This window comes from Cnephaeus nilssonii (assembly GCF_951640355.1).
Source record: "Cnephaeus nilssonii genome assembly, chromosome: 18".
NCBI lineage: Eukaryota > Metazoa > Chordata > Mammalia > Chiroptera > Vespertilionidae > Cnephaeus > Cnephaeus nilssonii.
Window position 1 is genome coordinate 52263802 of NC_137089.1, and position 25540 is coordinate 52289341.

The 25540-nt window shown below is 43.2% G+C and overlaps 1 protein-coding gene and 1 long non-coding RNA gene across 4 annotated transcripts in view; one reads left to right on the forward strand and one right to left on the reverse strand.

The window, feature by feature from the left end:
• Positions 1-9659, reverse strand: part of LOC307113856 — a 38706-nt gene extending 29047 nt beyond the window's left edge. The window contains exon 1 of the long non-coding RNA XR_013814904.1: positions 9128-9659. This is a non-coding gene — a long non-coding RNA (uncharacterized lncRNA). The remainder of the gene's footprint in view (positions 1-9127) is intronic.
• Positions 7418-25540, forward strand: part of IL7 (interleukin 7) — a 55125-nt gene continuing 37002 nt past the window's right edge. For 2 of the 3 annotated variants that reach the window (XM_079795814.1, XM_079795816.1), the window contains exon 1: positions 9810-14537. In XM_079795814.1, the coding sequence (XP_079651940.1) occupies positions 14361-14537 (177 nt within the window). In that variant the 5' untranslated portion in view covers positions 9810-14360. Of the gene's footprint in view, positions 8733-9809; positions 14538-25540 lie in introns of those variants that run through there. The other variant, XM_079795815.1, reaches the window with a different exon arrangement.

Below are 25540 nucleotides of genomic sequence, written 5' to 3' on the forward strand. Positions count from 1 at the left end.
GAGAAAGGAGAGTGACTAAAAGCAGACGTCCCTGTATCCAGGCTGGCTTTCCACTTTCCAGAAGATGCTTCTTAGACATCCATGTGACTCATTCAGTCACCTCATTTCCGTCTTGGTTCAAATGTCACCTTCCCACTGAAGCACATTCAAAATCCCAAAACTCTTTCACACCCCATCACTTCCCTTTACATCCACAAATCCCCTACCCTGACCCTAACTTTTTGCCATAGACCTTAGAAATGTCTACTTTTCATAGAATTTTTATTTTATATTATTTATTGCCTATCTCCTCCACTAGAATGTAAACTCAGTTGAGCAAACATTATTTGTTGTGTACGCTGGCATATCCCAAGCACCTAGAACAGTGGATGTGCACTTAGTGTGACTTGATAACTATAAGCAAAATTAAAAGAAGGGTTATTTAGGGTTGGGAGAGACTTGAACACATTTATGTACTGAACTTGACTATTACCAGGAAGCAAAATTAATGAACTTCAGGATGGCAGAAGCAATCCTTATGAGATGCCCTTTGTATCTTCGAGTGTATAGAGTACACATTCAGTAGTAAGCAGGTGAAAGCTGTGCAGAAGGCCCTACAGGCCAATGAAAGAGTGAACTGATTCCCGTGTGTGTCCTTGCTATTTGGCCTTTATTTCTAGTGATAGAAAAGGCATCGCCAGAACAAACAGCTACAAGAAGTTTTGTTGGGTGTTTTGCTCTTTCAGGGTGAAAAATCTCATTGCCTTGGCAACAGTACGTTTCAGAAACACACACTGAGCCGGTACTTACTATCACAGGAAAGCAAACGTCCAGCTCCTTTCATTTACTGATATGGTGTGTTGAACTCATTTCACCCCCACAATGGAAAACGTATCAGTAGGAACTGCCAAAGAGGTCCACTGGCAAAATCAGGTTCGCCACGAGGCTCATTTATTTCCTTTTACAGTTTAATACTCAACGAAGATGTAGTCAGAGGTAAAAAAGAAGGAATTGTATTAAGTCAAATTCAAGTCGATGAAACAAATCTTTATTAAAGGCATCAAAAGACCTAGAAAAAACTAAAGTCATAAAGAAGAGAGTAGTGTAAATCCAGATGAGCACAAAGCAACTACAGAAAAGTATGAATATGATCTTTTCTGGATCTCCTAGCACTTTTCTAGATTCAACCTCCTGAGGTTTCTTTTTCCTTTTGATAGTGATCCTTGTAAGCCCTAAAAGCCCTCACTTTTGCTCTTTTGTTTTGATAGTTTTTGTTTTATTTAAATCTGGCTATTGATCGAAAGTGCCTGAAAAAACCTCTGGTCTCAGAGCTTTTATAATTACTCAAAGTGTGTGTATGCATTTTCTGGGACTCTATATCTACACTAATAAAAAGAGAAACATGCAAATTAACCATCATTCCGCTATGCCCACCAGCCAATCAGGAGGGAATATGCAAATTAGAAGGAGAAGATGGCGGCCGCCCAGCTGCTCCAGGTGTGGAATGGCCAGGCGGGGCAGGACGCCTGCTATGAGAGGGAGAGCGCGGGGCGGGGGGGGGGGGCGCGGGGCAGGGGGAACAAAGGGATCTACAGGAGCGGCACTCGCCACAGTGAAGATGAAGACTGCAGACTGCGGAGTCTGCAGCGAAGACGAAGATGGCAGACTCCGACCGGAGCGAAGGCCTGGGTCCTGGGTGCCAGAGGAAAACCGGTGCTGGAAGCCAAGGGTAGGAAGGCCTATTGCATGAATCTCTTCGTGCAACGGGCCTCTAGTATATACATATTTGTGTATATATTTATTTGTATTTGGTAAGCAACTATGATTTCATATTTTAAAATAAAAAGTTATAAAGTGGGTTATTTTGAAATTAGAATCAAAGGAGCCTAATTTTTAAAACCTGAATAAAAGTTCAGAGGTCTCAGAAAATGGAAATTATACAGAATCTCACTCTGACAGGAGGGAAATGACAAGAAATAGAAAATATTACATTTCACTGGTCAAAACAATGTCTTACCTAGGACCAGTGACATTAAACTAGTGGCCACAAGAATTTTTAAAACATGTAATACCTGACTATTTAGTCAGGGGCACTGCCCTCTTTTCTCTTCGATTGGCAAATTTAAAAAATGACAACAGCCAACACAATAACAGTTATCAATGTGAAAGAATCAAAATCATACCCACTATTTTGGACAGATTGGCAAAAAATATATTTTTCAGTGTGCCACAGAATTTTCGTGATTAGTTTATGTGTGCCAGGAGATGAAAAAGAAAACATGATTAGAAAACTTGTTAGTTACACATTAGGGAAAATTGCCAACATAGTAAAAGAAACAAGGAAATCGAAGTATCCAGCTGCCATTTCACAGGGCATGCCGCTTACAAAACATTTTGCTTCGTTCCATTGTTTGAAGAAATCATCGATACACCAAAGTTGATATCTCAATGTTTAAATCTCTTGAAAACTTCCATTTTTTTGGTCTTCTCATTGAGGTGTATTTGTCACTGCCACTAACATTTTAACATTTTAGGCAAGCACATTAATGGTAGTGTCAGGCTTGTAGGATGCGGGTTAATTGACACAGGATTGGCACAGAGCAATGACTGATACCCTAGGAGCTCAGGGAAGTACAAAATCCTTTTAGGAAACTGCTTGTTGACTTCATTACTGTGACAATACACTTAATCATCCCATGTCATATACGAGTTAATGAATGCTCTGGGCCTCCAACCACAGTCCAAGGCAGTGGTTGGCAAACTCATTAGTCAACAGAGCCAAATATCAACAGTACAACGACTGAAATTTCTTTTGAGAGCCAAAAACCGACTTCTGCGCATGGGCCACGAAGTTTCAATCGCACAGATATTTTGTGGAAGAGACACACTCAAGGGGCCAAAGAGCCGCACGTGGCTCGCGAGCCGCAGTTTGCCGACCACTGGTCCAAGGCAATGACAACGTGTGGGACAAACCTGGCTGCCTGGAGGAGAGGCTGATTTGGTTAATTACCTAATATAGTAACGAAAAGATTTTAGTAGGTCACACCGCCATCCATATTAGTTTAAACCTATTCAGTAGGAGAATTTTGACACGCTCCCCAGACCCTTAGGCATACCCAGGTAAAGCAGTAGTTGGTATTATGACATTCCTGGATGTTATCACAGGTTTGCCCCAAGAACCGGTTCTCTTTGAAAACAAGTCAAGACCTGTTTTCTGATTCCTCCCTTTTCCACGAGTCACACTTGGGGAGGATCTGTATCTGGAATGGGATTTTGTTGACTTCAGAGAACTCCAGGTTGCATAAGACACTGCCATTGTTCTCCAGGAGCTTATAGCAACAACAGAACATCTCCACATAGTAAGTGGATGGTATTAAGGGAATCTGTCCAGGCATTTGAAGGCAATAAAGGGCAATATATATATATATATATATTTTTTTTACTTTCTTCAAACAATTTGCATGAAGAAAACTGTCACAGGCATAATCGTCTCTAACTAGACATCTATAAAGGCAGTAGTTAAAAGCCTCCAAAATTTAATATATAAAAGATGTTTCTGATGGCAAACAACATATCCATTGGTGTACAAAAGGATTGGTTAATGCAAACTACATAGCACTGCCGCGGAGGTGGGGGAAACTCCTGCCACCGCTGCTGCGTTCGCCACCGTTGAGCCCAGCTTCTAGCTGAGCGGCGCTCCGCCTGTGGGAGCGCACTGACCACCAGGGGACAGCTCCTGCGTTGAGCATCTGCCCCCTGGTGGTCATTGCGCATCATAGCGACCAGTTGTTCTGCGGTTCAGTTGATTTGCATATTAGCCTTTTATTATATAGGATATTAATATACTATTTTGACATGTAATTTTTTGCAGTAATGTAATTGCTGCATGAATCTTTCTTCTCATTAATTTCCTTTCAATGTGCACAAATCGTGCACCAGCCCACTAGTTAATACATAAATATGCTCTAGTACCTCTCAGACATGAAAAAGGAGACCTCCATTATGCTGTGCATGCCTTTGAAACCATTACCACCCCCTTTTATCTTCAACAGACGTCTTTAAAGAGTTGTCTCTCACTTTATTTGCATCTTCAGTTACACCTCACAACCTGGAATATTGCTCCTGTCTACACTTCTCTTCTCAAACTGTTCTCATAGGACCATAGACAATCTCCCCTCCACCATCGTCAGCAGGCACGCTTTCCAGTCTCGGTCTTTTTCCATCTCTTTGTAGCATTTGAAAATACTGACTACTTCCTCTCATTTGAAACCCTATCCTCCCTTGCTTTCTGGGACACCAACTTCTGCCTCTCCCACTTCGCTACCCACGGTTTGTCACTTCGTTGGTGGGCACACTTTTCTCCATCGACCTTTAGTGTGCATGCCTCACGGTTCCTCCCAGCATCAGCGCTCTGTCTCTTCCCTATTCTTAGTTGCAGGCTAGGTCATTTCATTCACTTCTGTGTCTCAAACAACCATCAGTATGCTGACATACACATTTCTAGCAGGGTTCCCGATATTTTGATGTGGCCATTTTGATTCAGCCTTCAAAGGAATCCTTTTTACTTTCACTCTTACAATGTTAGAAACGGACATTCTCCTCCTATCCCTGGGCTTCCTCCTATTAAATGAGGCATGTTTTATTGTTAAACTCTAATCAACTACCCAGAAATAGTTTATAAAATGCTTAAACAGTTATAGTTTCTTTAAAAAAACAATAACAAGGGAATTCTCAAATCCCTTTATAAAGCTAAGAGAATCTGACAAAAATAGTCCAGTTAAATATAATATAAAAAACAAACATATACCAATTATTAATATAATTGCAAAATTCTGTGTTAAATATTAGAAACTTGAATTTAGTATTATGATAAATTTGTGTTCTATTTAGAAATGCAACAAGGAAAGAACACAACCATGTAAACATGCTCAGTGGTCATTTGATAAAATTTAAAATTCATCCTCATGGTCAGGCTTGAAAACAAATAAATCTGATTTAAATGAAAGGTTATTCATTATGGCCATTTTCCCACTAACCAAGTACTAGTAAATGAACCCTTTCTGGACCCTAGTTTCACTCATTTTTCAAGTGAGTCTGTCTAGATTGCCTTAAATCCCTGATTTGAAGTACATCTTGTCCTTTCCTTCTTATAACATTCTTTTATCTTTGAAATCACACTTCTAACTTCTGATCTCCTCACCAGACTGAAGCCACCTTGAAGATATGCATTGTTATCTACAATGTGTAGCTTAACATGTGTGTGTACGCACGTAGTTACAGAATTTGCGGGACCCAGTGCAAAGTGAAAATGAGAGAGCCCTTGTCCAAAAATAATGAAGAATTTCAAGACAGCAGAGCATTGAAACAACTAGGGAGCCCTTCTAAGCACCACCTGGGCCTCTATGCCACTACATAGAACACATGCCCATAAAAACGTTGTGTGTGTGTGTGTGTGTGTGTGTGTGTGTGTGTGTGTGTGTGTGTGTGTTTGAATATGTTAAATAGTTTGCCTGGAAAATTAAGTCATAGAAACTTCAGAAAATACCCATAGACAGAACAACAGCTAGCATTCAGATCTCAGACTATCAAGAACAGTCAGAGGTGGGTAAAAATAGTTCAGATAGTTAATTAAGAAAATATTTTCAGGTTGCCAATAATTGACTATTTTGATTGAAGACTGTAGGACATTTAAAAAGACATTGATTAATCTTCAACAACTATCTTAATTGACTTTCATATCTTATTTAAATTTTTTCTATTACATTGTACTAATCATTCTGAGAATGTTGTCTTCCTTCTTAGTATTTATGGTTATAATAATTCATGAACTTGGCGTACTGTTGGCTTTTCTGCACAACTCATTGGGGCTATGAGTAAACGGAATAGCAATCATTTCTCTGATCACAAAACATCAGCATATAAAATTTCACAAGACATTTTATCCTTGTCTTATGAAAAAATAATGTTCAGTTTATCAAAATATCAACCATTCATTTAAGATGTCCTTTTGGAATTTTTTACAAATGGTATTAATTCTCTAACAGATGGGGAATTGAAGGAAAGGTAAGAAAAAACAGATCCGCGATCTAGGGTTTCTTGGTTCCATCCTTTCCTACTTCTACACAAGAACCCAATTTTGTCAATTACTACATAGAGGCCCGACGCACGAAATTCGTGCAAGGGGCTCAACCCCCGCCTGCTGTGGCTTTGTCTGGTCTAATGAGCATATTACCCTTTTATTATTATAGATAGACTCTAGCACCTCTCATGCATAATAACTTGATGTGGTGAGAATGTGCCCACTCTCATGCAACAACAAAAATTCCAAATCCTTTATGAATATGTTCGAAGACCGTGAGGAATTTACATCTCTCCTGGAGCTCTGAATAATTTCACCTCATGGTTCCCCAAAGTTCACTAATGACAAGCCCTTATTTTGCCGGGTTTTGTGGTGATTGTGCAAAAAAAAAAAAAAAAAAAAGGAAGATGGATTTCCTCCTGAGGAAGTTATTGATAGATGATCTTTTATTTGTCCCTGAAAAGTAAAACAAAAAAAAGTGCAGGCTGATGCAATTTCTGTGCCTCAATGCCATTGTCAGGGATTTTAAGTAAATAAATAACCATCCTAGTATGCTTCGGCACAGAATTCCCATTTAGGATTCGGTCTCCACTGCTCACCTCGCTCTAGGTTCCAGTCACGTGGCAACACTCAGCTTTGCCCGCCCATTTCCTCTCCTGTTCTCATTGGCCTCCTCCTGCCAATCTGCCCTCACATCCTTTCTCTTTCACCCATGTTCTCATTCACATTTTTTCACTCCATGGTTCTCTCTCACTCTGTCCCTGGGCAGTGCTGTCTGAACGCTCTGAATGCTAGATGCTGTTCCCAGTGGGAGGGAGCTTGGCTGGGACAGGGGAGAAACAGGCCAGTGTGGCTGGAGCCATAGTCAGAGGGGGCAGCAAAGCTCAGGTCACCCAGCACCTTAGGCCTGGGACAATGCAAAGGGCCGGAGGACAGTCCCCGAGGGTGGCGAGTGTAAATCAGGTACCCTGCCGCTGTGAGGGGAGGGACCATCCTGGACCGCAGGGTGTTGAGGGTGTGCCCATGGGCAATCCTGGAGCACACAGGCTGGATTCGGATTTGTTCCAGAAGCAGAGCTGACCGGACTTGCCTCTGGATTGGATGTCGGACGTGACACTGAAAGGAATGAGGGATCCAAGTTTCAGGCTTGAACAACTCTTCTCACGCTCTTTCATTGTTGTTCTCTCTCCCTCCGCTCTTTTCCCCACACCTTACAGACTGGAATGCTCCTAGCCCCAGGGGAACTCCTGCTCAGAACTCACAGCCTCCTGAGGTCCGCACCCACGGAACGGATGGCCCCGTCCCCCTCCTGGCATCAGTTCCTAAGTTCTTTCTAAGAACTTCTAACACCGAGGTCCACGCCCGCCCTCCGGAGCCGGAGTGGGGCAGGCCTGTGTCCAAGTTCTGTTACCAACCAGCAAAGTGAGCTCTGCCAAGTTACTCAAATGCCCACATCTGTGAGGGGCAGGTGAGAAAACCGCCGCATAGGAAACGCTGCCTGAGACCACATGTGCTACAGAGCCAGTGACGGACACCTAACAGCCGTTATTGTCAGAGTTATTATAACCATTACACTACTCACCTTCACTTAAGCAGGGATTCTGCAAAATATCAGAAACCAAACTAAAGCAGAACATGCATACCTAACTAGTTCAGGCCTGGGGGGGGGGGGGGGGGGGGGGGGGGGATAACTCCTCAGTAACAAACGGTCCAAAGGGAAAATGTGCTTTCTTAGCCAACTCAGGTAAACGTGAAAGTCACGGTTATTTAACTATGATAGACTCCACTTCCTCCGCCTAATTTGGGCTCTGATTTCCGTGAGGTATCCCCTGGGCAGGTGCATGCACAAAGAGCGGAAAGGGGCTGCTGAGAGGGGTTCCAGGGACCGAGGGCATGACCCTCTCAATCCTCCTCAGTTCCTTTTTTCATGAACTTGGCGTACTGTTGGCTTTTCTGCACAATTCGCTGGGGCTATGAGTAAACGGAATGGCAATCATTTCTCTAATCACAGAACATCAGCATATAAATTTCACAAGACGTCGGCATTGTCCACACCCACGTCAGGAGCTCCAAGCCCTCTCCGCGGCGTCAGCTCGCCCGAGCCCAGCTGTCGCCCTACACCTGTGTCGCTTCCGCGGACACAGCGGCAACCTATGCTCCCAGTGGCCCCGATCGCAGTGGCCTGACTCTGCCAAGGCGGTTAGAGGTCATCTGCAAAGTGTCTCCCCTGGAACCGCCCTGCGCCCGAAGGCCCCCTCGGTCCTCCTGCGGCGCCCTCCTCTGGCCGCGGTCCAGGTGCACAGGACGCGCCAGGGGAGGACGCAGGTGCGCGGGGGAGGGGGGCGCTGGAGGCGCCGGGTGAGGAACCCAAAGCTCGAACCTGCAGACCCAGCGCGAAGTAGAAACTGAAAGTACACTGCGGCGAATCCTACGGAAGTTCTAGGAAAGGCCGAGCCCAGAGCAGCCGTGGCGTGTGCCGCCCCCCCTGGGATGGATGAAGCAGCGGGCGCGGCGTGGGGCAGAGGAACCAGCCGCAGAGACGGCCACCCGGTCCGACTCCCGGCACCGCCGCGCACACCGGGGTCCTGGCAGTGACCATGGCCCGCGAGAGCCCGCTCGAGCTGCAGCTGCGGTCATCATGACCACGCCCGCCTCCCGCAGACCATGTTCCATGGTAAGCGCTCCGCTCCCGCGCACAAGTTCGCGCGCCCGGCACGCACGCTGGGGGCTTGGGGCGCGCTGCCGGGCCCCGCGCCCAGGCGCGTCCGGGAACAGCTGGGCCTTGCACTTTGGACCTGCCGGGAGCACTGGCTCGCCCACAGGCAGCGGCAGCCGCGCCGGCGTCCCTGGCCCAGAGCCACGGGCACCTGGGGCAGCCGCGCTTGGCTGGCGGCGAGAGCCGTCCCGGACCCGGCGCAGCCTCCGCGCCGTCCAGCGGGGAAGCCGGCCGCGGGTCTCTGAGGGAGCGGGGGCTACGTCGGTCCCCAGGTCAGTCCCCAGCCACGCTGCCCTCGGGCCCCTCGCCCAGCTACCCTGCCCGCGCTCGGGGCGCGCCCGACGGCTACTCACGGCGCCGGCGTCGGGGAGCGCGGAGCTCCTGCGGCTCCCGGCTCCCTGGAGAAGTGAAAGCGCGGTTCCCACGGGGCGCGCTTTTAAACCCTGGGGGACAGGTCTCTGGAAAGCCCCGTTTTCCTCCCTCATTGAGGCTGGGAGTTTCCGACCGGGGCTGTACCTTGCGCCTTTTGCCGGGAACCAAGTCCTCCTGCCGCCCCTGGGAGCGGCCAGTTTGGGGTTTCTATTTCTTGCTATTTGGGGGCTCGTTGGTAGCGACAGGATTAAATCGGCATAATTCTAAATTATAGACTCTTGCTGAGACCGAATCTATTTTATTTGTGCCAAATGCGGACTTCAAATGGACCAGGGCAGAGGGGGTGAGCCGGGCTCCGTTGGCAGTCGTGCGGCCAGTGTAAAGAACCCCAACGTTTACTGGAAGGAGAAATGGGGCAGAGAGGAGCGGGAAGTGGATCTGCCGGGGGAGCTGGAATCCTTTCTCAAGCAAAAGGAGCCGGGTGGGGAGGGTGCGGCACCGGGAGCAGCTGGCTGGTCCGTTGGATGCCCGGTGTGTGCACTTTCCCGGCTCCACCCAGGGATCCAAGGAGCTCTTTCCCCGCGCACAGGAATTAAAGCATCGAGAATTGACAGAGCCCAGAGTTCCCAGATCAGTAACAAAATAAAGGGCAGGGGTCCCAGTGTAGAAGACAATTGTGGAGGAGATTTATGACGGGCGTCCTCCGGAAGTTCGTGGAGAAAGAGAAGTTAGGTTATATACTGCCCTGTACCGCCCTGGCCGGCTGGCTCTGTTGGTTGGAGCATCGTCCAGAGCATCAAAGGGTCGGGGTGCGATTCCGGTTGAGGGCACATACACAGGTTGTGGGTTTGATACTTGGTCAAGGTGTGTTCAGGAGGCAACCAATGTGTGTGTGTCTCTCTCTCTCAAATCAATTTTTAAAAAAGAACTATTTAAGTTTTTTTTAGAAAAGTAGGTCTATCCCTGTTTTCCCTACACTGCCCATGGGTCTCCTGCAGTTTCTCTGTCTGGATCCCTCCTGGTTCTATCTACTCCTTGCATCACCTGTGACCGGAAGTGAAAGCTAAAACAAGAAAAGGAAGCCAGGGTGTCCATCATGAACAAGGAGCCTTTATTTCCCGAAAAGTGTCTATAAGGATCATGTACCATAAATTATCAGCAAGCAATGCTAGAACTCTAAACTTTGAATAATGACTATCAGTAGCTTTCTGCATATTTTTTCAATAGATTCCACTAGAAGCTTAAGAATAGGGTTACCCTTTATCCTTTTTCTTTGCTGCTTCTTTGGGGAGTTGAAGTTATTGAGGATCTATTATGCAGTCTTCAACTGTGCTATCTGAGGACCAAAAAAAAAAAAAAAATGGAATAGTAAGAAAAACAGCAACCTGAGAAAGATTAGAAAACCTGAACAAGCACTACATCAATGTTGAAACGTCCTAAACAAAAATGGAAAAGGCTGTTTTGTAGGACTAACTTAGATGTCTTATTCACATGTGAGATTTTTTTTCTGGTTTCACCTCTGACACATACCCTGGCGTACTAGCAGCATGTAGGCAGTGTCCTTCTTCCTGAGATGAGAGGATGATGCGGGGTCCAGAGGATGGCCAGGAAGTACCTTAGTGAGTCCATGACGAGCAAGGCGGGGTGGTGCACATTCCCCTTGACTACACAACAGTTTTTCTAGGAAGCAGGGTAGCTTGGTGGCTAAAAGCTGAGTTTCAAGAATCTTCAACCTGACACACCCGGCTTTGAATCTTGCTTCTTACCAGACACATTATATATATATCAGAAATGTCTAAGTATTTATCATGGGGTTTGTGGATAGAATTTACATTCCAGTCTGAATATGCTTGTAGCAGTTATTAGATTTCTTTATGTGAGCATCATCAGATTCATTTTTGTAACCTTAAAAGCTGGTTTCCATACAACATATGTCTGTTTTCCACTCTTCATTAACATTTCCTTTATTCACCCATTTGCTTGTGCCAATTGACCAGATTACTAGTAAAGTCTTATACACTCATGTCTTCCAGTCCAACCGGAATGTCTTTTGACCATTTTTTTTTCAAATTCCCAGTGAAAGCAAGTCTATGCAATGTCTATAATGGACAGTCAATTAACACTTATTGGTCTTCAAGGCTGATGAAAAATTGAATTGGATGGATTGTAGAAACTAATTTATTTATGTTCACTTTGACCCCATAACTTAAGTAGCTGAGGATTGAATGTATTATTTGGCTTACATTAAAAACCATCAAGAATTTTTTAGACAGCCATCATTTTGGTTTAACCAGATTCCCCACTGAAAACAAATTCTCCAGTTTCAATCCCTTCAGGAGATCTAAAGAAAATTCCACAAGCCCCAGCTCGCCTTGCATTATTCCTTATGGTTTATCTTTTCTGTAACCTAATGAAAATGGCAAGGTTGGGGGAAGTGTGGGTGTATCTATGTATATTCTGAAACAAAACAAAATAAGAGTTCTTTTCCTACTGGGACAATGTTAAAAGCAAGCTCAAACTAGGCAACATTCGTGTTATGTCTCCATGGTGTGGAGAAGAGACTTCAACTACAGACCAAAGTGCAAGTCATGAAGAGCTGTAGGTCTGAAGCGCGGGCTGCGTTTGCAGCCTTATCCAGGAGGCGATTTCAAATCTAAAGAGTTACTGCATTTCGATGGCCAGGTAGATTATGAGAATTTCAGGTGCTTGAGAATTGGAAGGGACATGGAGGGACCATTTAGTCTAAATTTTTCATTTTGCAAATCAGGGGAATGACGCTTAAAAGATATTCTGTCATTCATTCAGTCAACAACTTAACATCACATCAAGAAAAAACACCATCTCCACTCTGCAAACCCCCGGCGCTCGGCTTTGTCTTAGTCTGTCTGGGGCTAACTTATTTAACAACAATGGCAACAAAAGACACTCTTTACTGACAAGTGAAATTATGTTTTAGAATTTGAAATTAGTTGTGATACACAAAAGAACCCTGAATTTTCCACCAAGTCGTCATTCGAAAGCATTGATGAGATGCCTTTCAATGAATATATAGGCTGATGGGAATTTGGAAGCACTGATTACTGAAAGTTGGGGTGAAGAGGACACCCCATATAGAATATATGCTCTATAGAGAATATAAAACAACCTCCTTTGAAATATCATTGATGTCTAGTGGTAAAAATGCCTCTTCATGCTGGTACTTAATACTTTATTGTATTTATCTCCCTTAAAGGTCATTTCAAGTTATGTGCTCTATAACCTTTCCTTTATCATCTACTCCTCCCAGCGTGCACCACGTGGGCATCTGTAAGGTGACACAGAAAAGGTCATCTCTCTACTGTGCATATAAGTCTGATTACAAAGTTAGGACCTAGTCAGTCATTAATTGATCGTACTTGAGAATCTTCAGGATGAAGGAACAGAAGTAGAAGAAAGCTTCAGAGCTGGATACTACTACATGGAAGTGGTTTGCATTCGGACAATGTGCTTGCATGTTATCAAAAGATTGTGGCCATTTCTGATCAAATCCTGGTGAGGCAGCAAGGTCAGGTTAAAATACAGACCTGGCAGTTACTGCCTATGTTTCAGAAAAAGATGAACTTGCAAAACTCTTTTGGTCTTTGGAACTAGTATGTATAGGACACTTAACAATGCTTGCCATATGGTAGGTATTCAGTGAAAGGTGACTGGTGTCATCATTATTATTCACCTCCCAAGTGAATTATTGCTTGTCATGTATATAGATATTTCTTGGCAGAGCAATGAATGGAATCCATGTCTCATTTTGTTTCTCTTGCCTTGTCAAGAGTCAGTGACATAAGAGGATGAGGATCCATGTTTGTTCCTAGATCTGCTGCCCAGCCTACTTCCTCTATGTGTAAAATACGGGTCATTAATAGCACATAATTTACTGGGGAGTACTTCCGATTCTTATATGATGGATAATGATAGCATGAACGACAATGTTATTGGAAACTTTTGTGACATATTTAACCATCTTTAGGTCTTTGTCATCAGTACCTTGTGTTCTTAGGGACATTGTTTGTCATCTTAATCAGAGAAGGCACACATGTGAAATGTCTTGCACTCAACAAGTGCAGTGGAAGTTCATTTGGGAAATTCACAGGAAAGATGTTGTCAACATAGCCAAAGAGTTTCCAGAAAGATGCAGAGAAGATACTCTGACAGGCTTATAAAGAACCAAGTCCCTGTATAAGCAAGTTTTCATGTCTCCGGGAGCCACAGGCTTTCTGTTCAGTCTATTACTACTGCCCTGAATGATTCATTTATAATTTCATTCTTTTTTATTAGATAACTAGAGGCCTGGTGCACGAAATTCGCGCAAGAGTAGGCCTTCCTTCCCCCTGGCTGCCGGCACTGTGCTTTCCTCCGGCACGTGGGACCCGGGCTTCCCTCACAGCCCCAGCTTCATCCAGAAGGTCATCCGGAAGGACGTCCGGTCTAATTAGCATATTACGCTTTTATTATTATAGATTCTTTTTTATTAGATAATTGCCCCCCAATTAGGAAGGCTTATAAAAAACAGATAGAAATCATTAGTTAACAGGTGTGAACTTATTTATTGGGCTTTCCTAACATATCAAGAAGCTAAACAGATCAGTGTTTGAAGAGAATAGGGGTTCTGGGTACTTAGAAACAGAAGCTACTGAAAAGATAAGGAGTCTTAAAATATAATGTCAATGTTGCCACAGTTCTGGGAAGGGTAAACCATCACTAAAAAGCAACAATATAATCACAGAGTCGTAGCATGGGATCAACCTGCGACACCACCTCAGGAAGCTGCTAGATGCTTGGACAACCACTGGATTTCCATACACAGTCACGTGCCATAGATCATGAAATGTGTAACTTTCTCATCTGTCCTTAGTTTACCTGTTCACCCGTAGATGCCTTCCCTTGTGGGAATGTTCAACATAAGTCGAAATTGGATAAACTGAATTCATACCCTGGAGTGTTTTCCAGAAGCAAAGAGACTGTGCCGGCACCCACCACTGCTCTGCACTTTCCCAAACAGTAATTCCTCAGTTAAAACACGACAGAAACTCAGACACTAAAAGTCTGCCCTGCTTTGGTTGTTGCTTAGTATTGAGTTTCAGAGTTCCTCCCACTCTGTCCAAAACCAGGGATGCATGTGAACAAGGATTAGAAATGCGTGGCCAGGCTCACTGAAGCGCCACCACCAAATCAGATCACATGACATCACATCTAGCTGGTTCTTACGTGCTGTTGTCTTCAGTTTCTTTCAGGTATATCTTTGGAATTCCTCCCCTGATCCTCGTTCTGTTGCCAGTTGCGTCGTCTGATTGTGAGATCGAAGGTAAAAGTGGCGCAGAGTACCAGCATGTCATCATGGTGAGCCTCAATGACCTGGTACGTGCTCCTTCTGTTTTTCTCACATTTTAACTCACTGGGAAAATGTGATAGATGCTGTCGCTGTGCCGTTTTATAGTCAAGTATCCATTTATAATTATTGAAAGTGGACACCAGACGTTGCTCTTCACCTTGTCTTTGTAAGACACTCCTAAGGGATGAAATTCAATGAGCTGCTAGCTATGTATTTTCATAGCTGGCAATCATTACATCCTTTAAAAATAATTATTTCCTAGACCTTCAGACGCCCACAACTGCCCACCTCAGCCCTACCGCCCTTCACCATCAAATTTCTCATGAGCATAATTTAACATAACTGTCTGCATTCCTCACCTCCCATTAACAGCCAGTCTCTGTGGAACCATTGTATCAGGAGAGGGGAAATAACAGAACATAACATTGAAAAGGTATCATAGAAAGAGATATATAGCTATTTTATCTGAATATGTGAACATATATATAGTATGTATTTTATACGTGTGTATATATAATTTGATATGAGTAAATTTTTCTATTTACTATGGACAATTTTTGATAGTAGATTTTATTTTAGAACAGTTATAAGTTTATAGGAAAGATGAGCAGAAAGTAAAGAATTCCCAAATGCCCACTGTCCCTCTCACAAGTTTCCCTATTATTTATATCTCGCATTTGTGTGGTACATTTGTTGCGATTGATTGAACCAATCTTGATACATTATTATTCATTAAAGCTGATAACTGACAGTAGGTTTTGCTCCTTGTGTTGTACATTCTATGGGTTCTCACCAATGCAAAATGTCATGTGTCCACCACGACAGTGTTTTACGGGATGGTTTCACTGCGCCCGCTGGTTCCTCCCTCATGCCCTTCTCTTGAACCTGAGGCAACCCCGGAGCTGTTTGTGGTCTCTGTAATTTTGCCTTCTGGAATGTCATGGAGTTGGAGTCATGCCCTGTGTAGCTGTTTTAGGCTGGATTCTTTCATTAGCAATATGTAGTTAAGGTTCCCCCATGGCTTATTGCGGCTTGATGCTTTGTCCATTTTATTGTCGAATGAAATTCCATTGAATGGATGCACCTCCGTTTGTTTTTCCATTCACTAACAGGACTTACCTTGGTTGCTCCCAATTTTTGGCTCTTGTGAATAAACCTTTTATAGGCATTCACGTGCAGTGCTTTATACAGACGTACAAAGTGAGTTTTTGAATCATTTGGGTAAATAGCCAGGACAGTAATGACTGGATTATGTAGAAAGACCATGTGGAGCTTTGGGTAGTATGGACATTTTAATGACGTTGATTCTACTAATCCGGGAACATGATATATTCTACTTGATCCTCTATCTCCCTTTCAACATCCTGTAGTTTTGTAAGTATAAGTCTTTTATCTTCTTAATTAAATTTCTTCCTAAATATCTTAATTTTTTGTTGCAATGGTAAATGGGGTTGTTTTTCAGTTTCTCTATCTGAGAATTCATTATTGGTATATAAATATGTCATCAATACCTGTGTGATAACCCTACCAGACCTAAGGCCTTGAACCTAACTGTCCCCTATACCTGGGCTCCTGAGCATTAAAGAGAAAAAACCAACATGATAGAGAAAAATGTTAGTTACATGCAAACAAGTGGTTAGAATAAGATGGAACTTGGAGACATTGTAGAAAATAGGTCTACCTTTCATCTAGCACCAATATTCCACCTCTGTGTGCCAATCCACCCAGCAGGATGAGCCTTGTTTCACACAGAGGTACTTGCAAAGTGAGCACCAGATGTTGCTCTTCACCTTCTTGCATGGATTGTCTTTGTAAGACACTCCAGGATTTTGCTTGTTGTACCTGGAGTGCTTTTCCATGCACACAACACAGATATGATTAGACGATGTCCCAGGGGGAATCTCTGGAAAATGATTGCCTGGGGTCATCCGTTGAGGGCAGGGTTCCTTTTGTGGGTGGCGGTGGGCTGATGTCCTGTATCCACCAATAAGTTGCAGGCACAGTTTCTGAATATATCTGGTGAAATAAACTGGCTTTTTTGAAGCAGATTGCTGCTTTGAAGCATACAAGATATAAGAATTATAACTGGCCCACATAAAAAACTTTATGAAAAGCCGCCCGGGCCAGCGGTAATGACGATGAGACCGGTGAAGGCGGGTTATCTGGTCATTGTTGTCACAGCCACCCATATATTTATTATAGTCCTTCACCCGCTGTGGCATCTGTATTTCCTGCACACTGCCATCTTTATTTCTTCTGTTTATTACTACATTTTGGGCTGGATCGTTGGTAGTTCGAAATAAATGTGATGGGCTTTCTATCCTGCCAAACCAAACATGTTACACTTTCTTGACATAGATAGCGACTGTCACCCCTAGCAAGTTTTTTTACACTTTTCAGCGACTTAGGAAACTGCTTCCTGTTTTGCTGCAGGGTTCCCACAATTCCTGTGTGTAATTCTGACAGCGCATATTTAGCAAGGGTTACAGAGTTGTAGAACTGGTCCATGACAAGCACATGAGATTTATTTTCCATTGCACATGAGGTCAGGAGACGAACGACTGTATTTCCTACTGTGCCCAAGTCTTTTATAAGGTTCAAGATTCTCCTCATCACTCGAGCTCTCACTGTCTGTGTCACTTGAACTGGAAACGTATTCTTGATACGTTTTGACTCCTCAGAGTCTGAATCAACCAAAGTATTGATCACCTGTTGGACTGTGATAAGCCTAGACCTACTTCACTTTCCTGTTGAAGTGCTTGGTTCATCAGGCGCTCGTTTCATTGTGAATTTTCAGAATTTTTTCACGTCAAACCACACAAAGTCAATTCAAACACATGGGGGCAGACATTTGCAATGGCTAACCATGAGGTTTGACCACGATTGGTTGGTTATTTTTAGTTTGTGACGCATTTTTTTTCACGTACTAGGCAAAGTACCGAAAATTAGGTACAGTGGTATAGTGGCAGATTTGGAAATTACCGAAAAATCGGTACAGCGGTCTGGTAGGGTTAATTTTGTATCCTGCTACATTGCCAAATACATTTATTAAATCTTGTCGTTTTTTTTGGTGGAGTCTTTAGAGTTTTCTACTTTACAGCACCATGTCATCTGTGAATAAGGAGAATTTTGTGTTTTCCTTCCTCCCTTCCAATTTGGCTGCCTTTTATTTCTTCTTGTCTGATCGCTTGGCTAGGACTTCCAGTACTATATTGAATAAGAGTGGTGAAAGCAGACATCCCTGTATGTTCCTGTTCTTAGGGAACATGGTTTTCATTTTTGCCTTTTGAGTATGATGTTGGCTGTATGTTTGTCATATATGGCCTTTATTATGTTGCGGTATGATCACATTGCTGATAGTTCTATCAGAAAAGGGTGTTGGATTTTGTCGAATACTTTTTCTGCATTAATTGATATGATCATGTGATTTTTGTCTTCCAATTTGTTTATGTGATGTATCACATTTATTGCTTCGTGAATATTGTACCAGCCTTGCATCCTTGGAATAAATCCCCCTTGGTCATGGTGTATGATCTTTTTAATGTATTGTTGGATCTGATTTGCTAATATTTTGTTGATGATTTTAGCATCCATATTCATTAGGGATATTAGCTTATAATTCTCTTTCTTTGTAGTATCTTCATCTAGTTTTGGAAAATGGGATAATGCTGGCCTCATAAAAGGAACTTGGAAGTGGCCCAGCCGGCATGGCTCAGTGGTTGAGCATTGACCTATGAACCAGGAAGTCACAGTTTGATTCCAGTAAGGGCACATGCCCAGATTGTGGGCTTGATCCCCTGTGTTGGGCCTGAAAGAGGCAGCCAATCAATGATTCTCTATCATCCATTGATGTTTCTATCTCTCTATCTCTCTCCATTCCTCTCTGAAGTCAATAAAAATATTTTTTTTTAAAAAAAGAAGAACTTGGAAATATTCCTTCCTCTTGGATTTTTTGGAATAGTTTGGAGAAGATATGTGTTATAAAACTCTCCTATGAAGCCATCTAACCTGGGAGGTTTTTTATTACTACTTCAGTTTCATCAGTTGTGATTGGCTTATTCAAGTTTTGTGATTCTCCCTGATTCAGTTTTGGAATATTGTATTTTTCTAGGAATTTTTTCATTTCATCCATATTGTCCAGTTTGTGGGCATCTAGTTGTTAATAATATTTTCTTACAAACCTTTGTATTTCCATGGATCAGTTGTTACTTCGCCCATTTCATTTTTTTATTTTGTTTATTTGATCCTCTCCCTTTGTTTCTTGATGAGTCTAGCTAAAGGTTCATCAGTCTTGCTTATCTTTTCAAAGAACCAGCTCTTGGTTTCATTGATCTTTTATATATTTTTTTAGTCTCTACGTTGCGAACCCATCAGGACCTGGTGCTTTCTTCTTTGGAAGGCTATTAATTACTGATTCTATTTATTTAATAGACATAGGCCAATTGAGGTCATCTACTTATTCTTACATGAATTTTGGTCACACATGATTCTTGAATCTTAAAATTCATGTAGGTGATACCAAAAGCAGCAGAACTGGGTTGGGGAGAGGGTCCCCCCGCCGGGAGAGGACGGGTCACCTTGAAAAGGAATGTAAATAAGAAACCAATAGGCTTGGTGTGGTTGGACTGTGGGATGCAAGATGAGAACCAAATCCTCAGAGGAAGCCCAGACCACTCAGTGCTGTGTCCACCATACAAAGGAGTCTAAGCACCAGGAAGCCACTGAGAGTTTAGGGGGAGACATTCAATGTAAATGCCATTCTCCTATTGGCTTTTATTGATATGCATTAAGTATAATACATAATGAGAATAGAAATATTTGTCCTTTATATTCACTGCTGTACCAGGAAGGACTAGAACTATCAATAAATAATTCATGAATGAATGAATGAAAAATGAAATAACACATCATATTTTCTTTTCAACTTTTTTCTGGCAACCATGTAGATAATTTGTGGGGTAGGATGGAAAGCAAGGAGACAGTAGGAAATACTTCATTAATTTAGGTGAACATCATTGACGGGTGTAAACCAGGCCAGCAGGGGAAGGCAGTTGGGGGTGACCGGGCCTGCAGGGGAGGGCAGTTGGGGGCACCATTTTAGGTACTTCACAGTAAACTGAAAGGTTTGTCAAGATACAGGTTGCTGGGACTCACCTCTAGAGATTCCTATTTTTGAAGAATTTCAGTGATGTGGGAGGCCCACTGGATAACTTCATATATGACCCTCCTTATTTGAAAATAATTTATGAACTCAAAGGAAAAAATTAGAATAGTCCCCTGATTTTGGTCTAATACCTAAATTCTGTTGAATCAGATCTACAAAGCCAGATATGTGGGTATTAGCTTATATGGGTTTCCTTATTTGTTTTTCAGTGGTTAGCTCAAACACAGTAACAAAATAGAAAAAAACTGAACCATAAATTCCATTAGCTTTTTCAAAAAATCCTTACCCGAGGATATGTTTTACTGATTTAAGAGAGAGAGGAAGTGGGGGGTAAGGGGAGGGGAGAGGAGAGGAGAGGAGAGGAGAGGAGAGGAGAGGAGAGGAGAGGAGAGGAGAGGAGAGGAGAGGGGGGGAGGGAGGCAGCGGAGAAGGAGGGGAGGGGGGAAGGGGGGAAGGAGGAAGGGGGAAACATGGATCATTTGCCTCCCAACCAGAGATTGAACCTGCAACCTTTTGGTGCAGAGGACAATGCTCAACCTAGTGAGCCACCCGGCCAGAGCAATTAGCTATTATTTTTGAGTTACACATTTTATTTTAGAATCCATGATTGAACATTCATTTTAAGGATAAATAAAGCAATCTTCGGCCTCATGGAAAAATATATTTTCACTGGCTCCCTCATTAAATTGCTTTACTGTGGACCAGCATCGCAGTGCAGCGTGAGGAGCCCTGAGTGAGGGATCAGAAGACCTAATTTGTTACTAGCTTTGTACTTAGCAAGCATTGTGATCTTGGATCCCTCATCTAACCTCTTTGGACTCTTCAGTCCCCTATAAAGTATGGAAATTGAATTATCCCGGAGATCTCTCATAGTGCTCAAATTTTTTGAGACATGGAAAAAAAGTCACCTTTTCTTTTTTTCTCCTTCTTTTCTTTGCTCTTTCCTTTTGTTGCTGATCTGTCTTGATTATTTTCCTCCTTTCATAAATATTCATCAATCCCCTACTATGTGCAATGCTCTATGTCAAGTTATTATTAAGTGGTCTCCAATGAACATATAATCAAGGACTGGAGTGAAATTTATTCAGAAATAATCCTATCTAATAAAAAAGTAATAAGCAAATTGACCATCACACGAAGACACAAGATGGCCGTCCCCATGTGGTCAAAGATGATTGTCCTCATGTGGACACAGATGGCCATTACAAGATGGCTGCCACAGATGGCCTGCAGGGGAAGGCAGTTGTGGGAAGTTAGGGGTGACCAGGCCAGCAGAGGAGGGCAGTTGGGGGAGACCAGGCCAGCAAGGGAGGGCAGTTGGGGGAGACCCAGGCCTGCAGGGGAGGGCAGTTGTGGGCGATCAGGCAAGCCAGGAGGGCAGTTAGGGGTGACTGGGCAGGCAGAGGAGGGCAGTTGGGAGAGACCAGGTCAGAAGGGGAGGGCAATTGGGAGGGTCCAGGCCTGCAGGGAAGAGAAGTTGGGGGGGACCAGGCCTTCAGTGGAGGGCAGTTGGTGGGGGGGACTAGGCCTGCAGTGGAGGACAGTTGGGGAAGACCCAAGCCTGCAGGGGAGGGCAGTTCAGGGGACCAGGCCTGCAGGGGAGAGCAGTTGTGGGCGATCAGGCCAGCAGAGAGGGCAGTTAGGGGTGACCAGGCCAGCAGAGGAGGGCAGTTGGGGGATACCAGGCCAGCAGGGGAGGGCAACTGGGGGGGACCAGGCCTGCAGGGGAGAGCTGTTGGGGGGAACCAGGCCTGCAGGGGAGGGCATTTGGGAGCCAGCAGTCCTGGATTGTGAGAGTGATGTCCAACTGCCCATTTAGGGATGTCCGACTGCCCAGTGGGATCGGGCCTAAACGGGCAGTCGGACATCCCTCAAGGGGTCCCAGGCTGGGCTGAGGAACACCCTCCCCGTGCACGAATTTCGTGCACTGGGCCTCTAGTTATCTTATAAAGCAACAAATAAGCCATACTTGGAGAAGAAAAGACTTTTCTTTACCCCATTGAATAGTACTGGTATCCTTTGACCATACCTGTATGGGTTTATTTCTGGACTCTTCAATTCTATTCTAATATGTTTTTATTGCCATTGATTTGGAGTAAATTTTGAACTCAGGAAGTGAGAGTTCTTCTAGTTTGTTCCTTTTCAAACTTGTTTTGGCTATTTCAGGTCCCATACAATTCCATATGGATTTTAGAATCAGCTTGTCAATTTCTAAGAAGAAGTGAGTTGGGATTCTAATGATTTTGTTGCACCTGTAGATCAGTTTGGGGGGTATTGTCTTTTTGATAATGCATAACGATGGTTATGATCCATGAATACAGGATGGTTCCCATTTTTTTAGATCTTTAATTTCTTTCAATGAAGTTTTATAGTTTTCAGTCTGTAAGCTTTGAATTTATTTTGTTAAAATTATTCTTAAGCATTTTATGTGTCTTTGATGCTATTGTAAGTAGGATTGCTTTCTCAATTTTATTTGAAATTTATGATTCTTAACTCTGTACTCCTTACATACTTACCTAAGATTGTATCTTATATTTCCATACTAGTCTATAAGTATCTCAAGGACAGTTTATGTTTGATTCATCTTTGTATCCCACAGAATGCTCAGTGCACCACCTTGCACCTGGTATTTTTCTATATAAACAAAAATATGAATTGTAATAATATATGATAAATAATATATGAATTGTAAATCAACTTCATATGTTAATGAGAACATGGAACTTGTTTCAAATAGGTTAGGAAATCTTTTTCTTGAACAATTTGTTTCTTTGAAAACTTGTCATGAATCCAATGTCAGGTAATTTTTTGATATTTGATAGCAACTAGTTTGGGATGTTATACATTACTAGAGGCCTGCTGCACAAAATTTGTGCACTTCTGGGGGGTATCCCTCAGTCCAGCCTGCACCCTCTCCAATCTGGGACCCCCTCGGGGATGTCTGACTGCCAATAGGGCCTAAACCGGCAGTCAGACAGCCCTCTCACAATCCAGGACTGCTGGCTCCCAACTGCTCGCCTGCCTGCCTGCCTGATTGCCCCTAACTGCTTCTGCCTGCCAGCCTGATCACCCCCTAACAACTCCCCTGCCAACCTGATCAATGCCTAACTGCTCCCCTGCCGGCCCAATTGCCCCCAACTGCCCTCCCCTGCCAGCCTGGTTACCCCTTATTGCCCCCCCCTGCAGGCCTCAATTGGCCCCAATTGCCCCCCCTGGCCCTCCCTGCCAGCCTGGTCCTCCCACTGCCCTCCCCTGCAGGCCTGGTTGCCCCCAACTGCCCTCCCCTGCAGGCCCAGTCACCCCCAATTGCCCTCCCCTTCAGGCCTGGTTGCCCCTAACTGCCCTCCCCTGCAGGCCTGATCCCCCCCCCAACTGCCCTCCCATGCTGGCCTGGTCACCCCTAACTGCTCCTTTGCCAGCCCAATTGCCCCCAACTGCCCTCCCCTGCCATCCCAGTTGCCCCCAACTGCCCTCCCCTGCTGGCCCGGTCGTCCCCAGCTGCCCTCCCCTGCAGGCCCGATCACCCCCAACTGCCCTCCCTGCCATCCCAGTTGCCCCCAACTGCCCTCCCCTGATGGCCTGGTCACCCCTAACTGCCCTCCCCTGATGGCCATCTTGTGGTGGCCATCTTGTGACCACATGGGGTTGGCCATCTTGTGTGAGGGCGTGATGGTCAATTTGCATATTACCTCTTTATTATATAGGATTATATAGGATTTTATTCATAAACATGACTCATATGATTGAATTATGGAACTCTTACCATAATTGAGTCACCAGAATTGAGGCTGGTTAAAATATGAAGACCGCTAGAGAAGGCCAAACACTTTCTAAGAATGACTCAGTATAATTCACATTTATTAAGGACTGTCCTTTGTTCTGATTTATTAAATTTAATATCCAATGACTAATAGGTTATTATTGGCTTTTACAATTTCTAATATCTTTAACTCTATCTCTATCTCCGTTCTAGAGGCCCTCAGAGATTCAACTTCTGTCTTCACCTCTCATGTGAACTTTAGAACCATTTAGTTCAAATATCAATTATAAATCTCTGCCCTGATGTACTGTGGCGCATCATACGCAATAAAGAACTATTTATCATCACTTTTATCTTGTTCCTGTTTCTGAATTCTCTGTCTTAGGTAATAGCATTTATATTTGTCCTGTCAATCAATCTTGAAATCCCAGCATCATCCTTGACACCCTTGTTTTTTCATCACCAAATCCTATAGATTAATGTATCATTGTAACACCTGTATAAGTCATTCACTCTGTTGACTTCCACTGTTATAATCTTAGTTCAGTAGCCCACAGCCTTCCATAGGCCCTTGGGTGATCTCATTACCTCCAGTATACATCTTCACCAGCATTTGAATTGTCTTTCCGAAATTCAACTCTGATACACATTCTCTCTCTTTCACTCCTTTGGCAAAACTCTTTAATACTTTAAAGTCTCTTTATTTTAAGAACAATTTAATGATATACCCTGTCATCACTCCTGTTCAGCATCATTTGGGTAATCCTACCTAATTCAGTATTACAAGAAAAGGAAATAAAATATATACAAATGAAATAAAATGTTTTTTGTTTACAGATAACATCATTGTCTTCATAAAAAATACAAAACAATCAACAAAAGAACTCCTAAACCTAATGAACAATTATAATAAGGTTGAAGGATACAAAATTAATATACAAAAGACAATTGCTTTTCTATTTTGCTAATTGGCATTTATATTAGCATCAAAAAAAAGAGAAATGCTCAGGTATAAATAAAAAAATATGTACAATATCTATATGTGAAAACCTACAAAACCATGATGAAAGAAATCAATGAAGAACTAAATACATAGAGAAATACTCCATGTTCAAGCATAGGAAGACTCAGTATTGTAAAGATTGTCAATGCAACTTGATCAATGCAATTACAATAAAATTCCAGCAAGTTGTTCTATGTATATCAACAACCTGATTTTAAAGTTTATGTGGAATGTTAAAAGACCCACAATAGCCTGCACAATATTGAAAAGCACAAGAGTACTGACATGACCCAGACACCATGCCATTCTATTCAGTGGACTATAACTGGTGATAAAAAAAAATGAGCTACCTAGCCACAAAGGACATAGGGAATCTAAATGTATGTGGTGTGGAAGAATCTGATCTTAAATATGACCTTTTAGAAATGGCAAAACTGTGGAGCCATTAAAGAGATCAATGGTTGCCAGGGGTGAGAAAAGGGGGTGGGAGGAGGAAATGGGTGGTGTATAGTGTAAATTTAGAGCAATGAGATTATCTGTGACACGGTAAGGGTGAATGCATGACACACATCTGTCAAAACCCAGAGAACTTTACAGCACAGAGTGAACCCTAATGTAAACAATGAACTTCAGTTATTAAAAATATAACAATATTGAGTCATGAATTATAACAAAGGTACCACACATTAATACAAGATATTAATAGTAGGGGAGACTGTGGATGGACAGAGGTTCTTTTTTCTGTAAACCTAAAAGTGTGTTAAAAATCAAGTCTATTTTAAAAAAAGAAAATCTATAAACTGATATATAAAAGCCTAAACAACTGGCTGACCAGCTGACCTTTCAACTGGCCAACAGGTAGCTATGACATGCCTGACCACCAGGGGGCAGATGCTCAATGCAGGAGTGGAAACCACAGCCATGGAAACATGGAACAGATTGATGAATCTCAGAGGGAAGAGTGCAGTGGGGAAGGGCAGTAAGAGATTAACCAAAGATCTTATATGCATACTAGGGTCCCTAGGCCTGGCCTGCATGGATTAGGCCAAAATGGGCTCTCCGACATCCCCTGAGGGGTCCCAAATTGCAAGAGGGCACAGGC